At 49.2% G+C, this 9,356-nt stretch overlaps 1 protein-coding gene across 18 annotated transcripts in view; it reads right to left on the bottom strand.

Annotated features, from left to right (window-relative positions):
- Positions 1-206: 206 nt before the first annotated feature.
- Positions 207-9,356, bottom strand: part of NOD2 (nucleotide binding oligomerization domain containing 2) — a 36,254-nt gene continuing 27,104 nt past the window's right edge. For 10 of the 18 annotated variants that reach the window (XM_070261813.1, XM_023636953.2, XM_070261803.1 and 7 more), the window contains 4 exons: positions 8,903-8,986; positions 6,996-7,079; positions 3,527-3,610; positions 207-2,066 (listed from right to left, as the gene is read on the bottom strand). In XM_070261813.1, coding sequence (XP_070117914.1) covers positions 1,994-2,066; positions 3,527-3,610; positions 6,996-7,079; positions 8,903-8,986 — 325 coding nt within the window. In that variant the 3' untranslated portion in view covers positions 207-1,993. Of the gene's footprint in view, positions 2,067-3,526; positions 3,611-6,985; positions 7,080-8,902; positions 9,248-9,356 lie in introns of all 18 variants that reach the window. The other 8 variants (XM_070261809.1, XM_070261810.1, XM_070261807.1 and 5 more) reach the window with 4 other exon arrangements.

Raw genomic sequence — 9,356 nt, 5'->3', positions numbered from 1 at the left:
CAAGCCTATTTCTAAGAACTGCTTTTGCCTTAAGCAATAAATTATCTGGTCGAAAACATCATTTTTCTCCCTTCAAGTAGAAAATTGTGCTCTAAGATTTGACACGTTTCAATAATATTTTAAAATGTTCGGTCACAATGAAGATAGCTTGGGTGACTCAGTGGTTTTCTCGTCTGTGATTATTTACAGCACAAAATTCATAGTCGTGTTTTTTATAAAAATATAATCTTGGGAGAATAAAACAGTGGTTTATAAACATTAACCAGTTTTCATGAATAATGTTTAAAATAATAACACTTGTACAGCATTTGACAGTTTACAAAGGCTTCAACATGCATCATTTTGAAAAATCCAGAAAAATAGTTGTTTTATAAAGGAGGGCCTTCAATTTGCCCCTGTAAACTTTTGATCCATAACTTTATATCCTAAAACATTCTGGCACAAATAAAACTGAAGTGTCTCTTATGAATATATTTTGAAATCTGCTGTCAGAGTTCAGCTCACAGGCATCCACCAGAGAGCTGGTGAAGCCATTCAAAATTCTGGCCCAGGGGCCAGCCCCGTGGCCAAGGGGTTAAGTTCGCGCACTCCGCTGCGGTGGCCCAGGGTTTTGCCAGTTCGGATCCTGGGCACGGACATGGCACCGCTCATCAGGCCATGCTAAGCCAGCGTCCCACATGCCACAACCAGAAGGACCTACAACTAGAATATATAACTATGTACTGTGGGACTTTGGAGAGAAGAAAAAGAAAAAAAAAAATGAAGATTGGCAAGAGATGTTAGCTCAGGTGCTAATGTTTAAAAAAAAAAAAGATTCTGACCCAGATTAATTTTGAACGCCTACATTTGGAGGGAAGTTGTTTCCAAAGGCTTATTGTAGTCATGCCAGTGAGTCGATTCTGACTCCTGGCGCCCCTCTGGACAGCACAGCAGAACCCTGCCCGGTCTTTCTACGCCATCCTCTCACCTTCCGGCGCCGTATCAGAGTGGTCCACTGCCATTCACAGGGTTCTCATGGACAATTTTTTCAGAAGTGGTGGCCAGGTCCTTCTTCCTAGTCTGTCTTAGTCTGGAAGCTCCACTGAAACCTGTCCACTTGGATGACCCGGCTGGTATTTGAAATATCAGTGGCCCAGCTTTCAGCATCACAGCAACACGCAGCCACCACAGTGTGACAACCAACAGACAGATGGTGTGGTTCCCTGACTGGGAAACCCAGGCCACGGCAGTGAGAGCACCGAATCTTAACCACTAGACCACCAGGGTTGGCTTCCAAAGGCTTAACCAAAGAGTAATTGATTTTACTGGAAATAAAAGTCCACGTGTGATACCAGCTGTAGTGTGGTCATATTTTTCCTGCAAATCTAGACTATCTTGGGGAATAAATGGCTGCCGCGTGTCCCCTTCCAATAATGTCTTAAATACCAGGAAGGAAAGCAGGGTAAATTATAGCCCCTCCCACTCTGGGTAACAAGGGTAGGGGGTAGGGCGTGGCTATTAGGGAAATAACAAAGCCGAAGACACCAATATTTTGAATCCTCAACCACAGAGGAAGTGCCATGTGCGGGGTCCAGGATGAGTGGAGGAACCATATGTGGGGAACAGCTGTGAGGGATGACCATGAGTTGAGACATGGCAGAAAGTTTCTTCCTGAATCCCGCTTCCTTGTGAAGGAAGTAGGAAGGAGCCTCTCACGTGGACCCAGGGCTCTACCCCAGGAGGTGCTCAGTACCATGCGTGGCCCACGGACCCATGCCAGATCAGCAGGAGGCTAGCCCATGACGTAGCCGGGGCTGCCCCTCTGCTATTTCCCATGGATGGAATCTCGGGAAGAACTCGATGGCAAAGGTAGGCTGTGGAAAAGTCTATTCCGAAGGGCGCCGATGCTCCTTCCTCTGCCAGAACCGGCTGCTGCCAGATGGAATCCAGCCGCTGGGCTCCAAACCCCCGGCCTGCTTGCAAACAAAGTGAGAGGAACACTGGCCCAGAGACATCAAAGCAGGAGTCTGGCGTCCCTGTGGCTGAGCTTCTCAATTTCCTCCGGAGAGAAAGTGTTTCCTCGGAGCCTAAAGGGAATGAAGCAAAGAGCTGGGAGTGAGGGCAGAATCAGAGCAGCGCTTTCAAATGGACACTGCTGCTTTCTAAACCCGTGCCTGGACGGCTCGACCCTGGGCCCAGCTGCGGCCCTCCTGCAAGGGAAGTCTGTGCTCATTTTACCCTCTGCCGGCTGGGGCGGCTCATGAATCATCGTGCAGGATGAAACAAGGCTCCGTGACTCGGCACAAAGAGTCCACAGTGGCCCAGTCGGCCCCGACTCCCCAAGGCCGGTGATTCTTTTTCAGGCAACAGCAGAATCTGTCAAGAATGCAATGAGCAAGTCCTGATGCCTCCCAAGCTCCACCAACAGGCAGCAAATAACATCAGAACCCTTAAAATATCAACCCGATGCTGGCTTCCTCCGCCCGGATACAGAAGGTGACATTCCTCAGGACTGTGCAATGGATTTAAAAAAATATCCTGACTCTGCCCAGGACCTGAGGATCTCACAGGGTACAGGGATTACACAACTGTACAGAGAAACATCTCTCCATCACAGGACAGATTTTTAGAAGTCTTTATTTTTGACTTCATCATTTGATATCTACCTATTTGATATCTGCTGCCTTGATATGCTTTCTGAGGGAGGGACAAGTCTGCGTATTTATAGCAGGGGACGCAAGCTTCCAGGGATGAGGCAGGTCAGAGACAGCAGCCAACGGGACCTGGACCAAAACAATCAGCTGGGCAGGTCTGTGGTCAGCCTGAGCCGGTTTGCCCAGCTCAGCGGAGTCAGGCCTTCCTCTACTTAATTACTGGCATTTTGAATGGTGGTCCAGAGTTGCCAGTTTTTCTGAGAAAATCCTAAAATATAGATTTTTATAGGGAATCTCCCAGTTTTAAAATACTGCTTTCTAGCCCAGTGCCTGAAACACATATAGTGACATTCACTCATACCATGTTAAACCAACGGAAAAATTTCTACTTATCATCTGAGTGATGGAAAGAAGGAGGATAAATCTTTGAAGTTGTGACTCAAAGCTTTTTTCAAATACACGAAGGAATATGGCTTTTAATTATAAAGATTTGGGAACACTGTGCAACCGTTTCCACCGTGTCGCCTCCATCCAGAACTGCAGACGGTCTGACACAACAGCCTCGACCCGTGAAGGTGGATGTAATGCCCAGGAGGGCAGGAGCTGAGTTTTCTCTGTTTCACTCCTCAACCACATCCCTCTTCCCACACTATTGACTAGAACAGAGATGTTTCTGAATTCATGATTTGAAAATAAAAGAATTGGTCCCTGCTTAGAGATGTGAAGACAGCTTTCCCAGACAGAGAACAAGATCCATCACATGCAGAAAACCACGGAATGTCAGAGCTGGAAGGGGTCTTAGAAATGCTCAACTTCCTCTCTCTCCTCACCGCACTTTACAGATGGGAAAACTGAGGCTCACAGAAGTAAAGAGGCCTGCCCAGGGCCCTTACCAGACTTCCAGGATGGTGTCGTTCCGTTCAAGGGTCTGTAGGAGGGCTTCTGCCCCTCGGTAGGTGATACAGTTGTTGGACAGCCTGGAGAGGAAGATGGAATGGTGAGCCTCAAGGATGCTCGCTTCTCCTCTTGAGCCTGTCCAATTAAAGGAGGCTTTGGGAGTTGACTGGCCCACTGCACGCCACCTGCCCCCCGGCCTGCCCCTCTCCTGTCCGAGATTCCCAATGAGCTCGTCCACAAGGCTCAATGCCTAAGATGAAATGCACCCCTTTCTCCTCCATTCACCAGATGTGTTTCTCTAATTCAGTAGCTATTCCCTTGGGAAGATGTTATACAGCATGGCGGGCAAGGACAGGCATTTTACTTCCTGGGTGCCAGATGTCCTGCGTTCAGATCCTGCTTATACCACTTCCTTGTTGATCTCAAGCAAATTAGTCCCAATTTCCTCATCTGTAAAATGGACCTGAAAGGGTACCCACGTCATGGAGTATAAGAATTAAAGAATGGCCTATTCGAAAGCACTTGACGCTGTACTTTGATAGAAAACAGTCCACGATCAGTAACATTTTCATCTGGGAGGCCTTCGGGGCACAGATTAGGGAGAATATGAAGTTGGGATGGGAGGGAGATGGCACACTGTCACGGGCAGCAGCAGAAGAGCCGCAGTTCCCCATGCTGTTCTTTGGCTCAGAGCGTGGGCTTCTAGATAATCCCTACCCCCTGCCTTCCACCTCCACAATTCCAGGAACTTCTCCAAAGCTGACCACAAAGCAATGCCGACAATAACAACAGCCAATATTTGTTGAGTTCTTACTACGTGCCAGCTCATCACCTACGTCACCTCGGTGCACGCGCACAGCCCTGGGAGGAGGGTCCCATTAGAATCCCCATTTACACTCAAGGCAACTGAGGCATAAGTCCAAGGAGAAGCACACGTAACGGGGGGCTCGGGTGCAGACCCAGGCCGCCAGGATCCAGAGCCTGCTTCATAACCAATGCTTGGCAATGACTATGCCTGGAAAAAGAAGCACGTAGGCATCTTTTTTTTTTTCTTTTTTAAGATATATGAGGAGCTCGATTTTTATGGGGAAACAGTGGGGGATGATATAGTTCAGTGATGCTGAAATATAAGACTCTCAAGAAGGCAGCGTGGGACAACTCCTGCTGCCACTGCCTGGCAACCATGGGGGTCGGGTGCGGTAAATCTGTGACAATGAAGGAGGACAAATTCACCACGTCCACGCCTGGTCAATAATAAACCAGTATTGCCAAAGGCCCCCTGTGTACCAAGCCTGGCATCCCAGCTCAGACAAATCCCGGCCTCCCCCGGGCCTCTCGGCCCACTGTCACCCATGTGATGACTGGAAGTGTTTTCCCCAAACATTTGGCAACTTCCTAGGCCCTGCAAAGCAGCACAAACAAGTGTTGCCAGAGTGGATGGCAGGCTGGCAGCAAAGCAGATGCTCTCCCAGAGGCAGTTGTCTGCCTGCCTCTGAAGGAGGGTGTTTTCCTTGGGCCATATTTGCCAGGGCAAATGCCAGCCTCCTCTAGCAAAAGGAGCCATCTGATGATGCTATGATGTCTCTGTGAAATGGGACCTCTGGCACCGTGGCTGGTGTGGTGCCAGCCTCAAAGAGCATTGACACAAGCCTGTGAGGGTTACTAGCTGGTTTCCTGCTCACATCAGCCATCCCTCTCCTCGTGGAATGGGTCCCTGCCCGCTGAGTCCCCCACCAGTGGTCCCGGATCACTTCCTCACCAACACTGCCACTGTCCAGCCCTGCAGCCCCTGGGCCCACAGGACCTTCACGAGCTCCTGCCCCCTCCCACCAGCTTTCTCCACTGCCATCCGCCAGAGCCAAGTCTCCGCCTTCTCTCCTTTGGAAGACAGAGGGAGCCTTCTGACTGGTCTTCCTGCTTCCGTCTTGCCCCTCTTCCACCTGTTCTGCACAAAGCAGCAAGGAAGATCTTGTGATGCAAATCAGATCATGTCACTGCCCTCATTAAAACCCTCCAAAGGCTTCTCAATGCCCTTAGAATAGACCTGAAATCCTTTCCAAGGCTCTGAGGCCCATGTGGCCTGTCCCCCACCTCTGCCCCATTCCACTCTCCACTACAGTCCAACTACACAGGCCCTCCTTCTGTTCTCAAAACCTCCAAACTCGTTTCTGCCATAGGGCCTCTGCATGTGCTGCTCTGTGCAGCAGGAATGCGCTTCCCTGAGACTTCAGCAGGGCAGAAACCTTCCTGTCATTCAGTTTCCAAAGCAAATGCCACCTTCTCAGAGAGGCCTGCCCAAGCAGCAGCCAGCCCACCCTCTCCAGTCCTCCTTGTCACACCTTCTCAAATTCTCTGTAGAGCCCTTATTACAGCTTAATGACGGGGACATGTTCTGAGAAATGTGTTGTTAGGTGATTTCATCATTGTGCAAACATCATAGAGTGCACTTACACAAACCTAGATGGTATAGCCTATGACATACCCAGGCTATATGGTACTAATCTTATGGGACCACCATCGTATATGTGGTCCGTTGTTGACCAAAACATTGTTGCACGACGCATGACTTACTAACAGAAATTACCTGTGTATTTGTTTACTTGTTCATTATCTGTATCTCATTAGAATTCAAGAGCTATGAGAGGAGGGGCCTGCTCTGTCTTTTCTACCACTCTATCCAGGTGCCTCAGTCAGTGCCTGGCACAGAGTGGGTGCTCCAGGAACATTTCTTGTATCAATACACAAATGGATGAATGTATGTATGAGCGCATGACAAACGAATGAATGCACACGTGAATAAATGCAAGCACTCCTGCATAGCACAACAGGAACCACTGGAGATGACCAGAAGAGGAGCTCTTTTTCCCGAGCCAGAGAGGCCCCTGGAATGGGGAGGGGCTCTTCTGCAAGCCCTGTAGCAGAGGGGGTCCGTAACCTGTACACGTTCGCTCAGCTTGCACCTCCAACTCCGAGAGCTGCTTGCTGGGAAAACTTCTACTCTCTGCCTGAGACCCTTCTATGGACCCCGGGAGCATGCTCAGCCATTCACAGGGCAAACCGGAAGTGCTGGAAAATTGACAACCCCACAAGCATACTTCAACATGCGAAGGACAGGCAGTGGGTGGATAAACACCCTGCTGGGCCGGGGCGCCTGTGCTTCCCCAGCAGGACGAGTCCATTGCCCTCAGTGACAACTGGCTTGATGACACCCGCTTTCTTGGTTCCCTTCCCTTCCCCACCTCATTTGACTAGTCTCTCACCAGTGCTGGCTGGAATCACCTTCGAAGGAAACAACTTGCACTGGCGTCCCTGCCTGCGCTCGGGGAACCCAGACAACACCAGCTGTTTTCCACCAGGCCACCGCGTGTGAGCTGGCAGGCTGGGGAGCTGCCCAGATCTCTGATGCAGAAACCCCCCTCCCAAGGCCAGTCAGCACTGTCCCGGCTCCTGCTTACGGTTCCTTACTTCAGGACCTTCAAACTTGAATTTCTCTGAAGTCCTTCAGCAAGGGAACACACACCTTCATCCTGGAGATGGTTCTCCTCCAGACTGGCAAAAACAAGAGGGAAAGCCCAATGGATATGGGAATGTCCACTATAAAAGGTGATGTCAATCAAGATGAACCCACGTACCCCCCATTTAGAAAATCCCACATCTGAAACCCTACATTTACAAATAAAGTGAGAACAGACAAAACACGGTATCAGGGTTCTCAATTCCAGGGACATCTTTGGGAAAGAATTTGCCCCAGGGCTCCGTTGCATAAGAAGTTCCCTCATGTCCCCGTGACTCGGTATCCATTTTCCCTTTCTTTCTTATTAATAGAAGCCTAATTTTGTTTGGGGCAGCCGTGTGCTTGGTGAAAAACTACATTTCCCACTCTCCCCTGTAGCCAGGGTTGGCCAAGCGACACCCACATCCATTAACACAAAGGGGAAGCTGACGGATGGGGCTCCAGCAACTGCCCTTTAAGTGAGAGAGAGCCAGCTGGCCTGTGCCTTTTGCCCTTTCTGGATATACAGACTGAATCCTGGAATATAGAAGTAGTGTTGCAAGTGCAGCAGCCACCTTGTGATCATGAGGCAACCAACCATGAGGATGAAGCCACAGACTGAGGATGTGATGGCACAGAGAGAGAGAGTCCAGACCCCTGCTGGCCTTGTGTAGCCATCACACTGGCCCTAGGCTGCCTACCTCCAGACTGCCTGTACATGCAACTAAATCCTGACTGGCTTAAGCCACTGTAGACAGAGGTTCCGTTACATGCAGCCCACTCTAGTCATAGCTGAGACGCTCACAGCAGGGTACTCCTCTAACAAGAAATTCAGGTGGCAAAATCCAGTCAGGATCCAATCAACGGTCAAAGCGGAGCTAGTGAGCCCTGCCCACAGCCAAGGCCCGTGGACAACACCATCGGTGACAGTGCTCATAGGTTTCAGGGCCCTTCTGCTTTCCGAAAAACTCAGCATTTTATCTCCCTGATATAATTTGGAACTGCCAAGAACATGTCACAAGAAGACTAGATTAGAGGCATCGGAAGCGTGGAAAACTTGGAATAAGTTTTGGGTCAACAGTGTAAATAGGACTCGTGGTTCATCTTTTAGCTTCCCCCAAGCTCCACTCCACCTTGCAAGGTGACCCTGACTCTAATCCCCACTGTTCTTTGGCCATCCTCTTCACTCTGAAATAGTAAAACACTACTAGCAGTCATGGTACTAGTAGTAGCTGTAGTACCAACAGCAGCAGCAATAGTAGGAGTAATACTGTGTACAGTACTATTAATACTGTAGTACTAATACTGTAGTAATACGACTAATGCTGTAGTCATGCCGTGTACTGTACTATTAATACTGTAGTACCAATACTGTAGTAACACCACTAATGCTGTAGTCATACTATTACAATTTAACATTTATGGAGTGCTTACTCATACGCCAGGCACTATATTAAGCTCTTTACACTCATTACCTCATTTAATTTCCACAGAAGTGTGTTATAGTTGGAAGCATTCATACCCTCATCTTGCAGGAAAGAAACCTGAGATTCAGATTGTTATTTAACTTGCCCAAGATCACAGCAGGCCTTGAAGCTCAGCCTGCTTGATTCGAGAGTCTTTGCTCTCAACCGTTATGCCACACGGAAGCAGTAAACAAACCAACAAACTAATACACAGAATTAAATCAAAAGAGTTACCGCCTATATGTCAAGCTCCAGAATCTTCGTGCTACTCAGGACACAGACAGACAAGCTTAATCACCCACCTGCTCCATCACCCGCCCTTGTCTTATCCACACAACTGCTCCCGCGATGAGGCCAGGGGAGGAGGAAAGGCTCTTATCTGCCTCCCAGAGAAGGGGTTCCCCCAAACTCACCAGAGTTCTTCCAGCGCCACGTTCTTTTCCAACATCACTGCTAAGGCTTGGGCACCCGCACTGCCGATGCTGTTCCCCACCAGGCTGGATGTAACCAAGGAACAAAAATGTGCCAGAGCAGGGAGGGACCTCAGAGACAAGCTGACCCACGAAGCACAAAATGCGCGGCACACAGCCCCACGTCCTCAGCTGCTCCACTTCAGACATCACTAATTGATTACAGTGCTCTTTGTCATTAAGCCCAGAAGCAGCTTAGCATCCTTCCCAACATGGTGTACTGGGCAGCCACCTCTGATGGACTGGAGTTGGTCACTGAGATAAAATGTATCTGATCCAGCCCAAGATCTGCAATTTACAGATAGGGAACCAAGACTCTTGAGAGCTGAAGGGACATCATCTCCAAAGTCACCCACAAAGACTCAAGTGTCCTGACTCCAATTCCAAAGACATGGTC

The sequence above is a fragment of the Equus caballus genome, chromosome 3 (assembly GCF_041296265.1).
Source record: "Equus caballus isolate H_3958 breed thoroughbred chromosome 3, TB-T2T, whole genome shotgun sequence".
NCBI lineage: Eukaryota > Metazoa > Chordata > Mammalia > Perissodactyla > Equidae > Equus > Equus caballus.
This window is presented reverse-complemented; position numbering and strand designations above follow the sequence as displayed.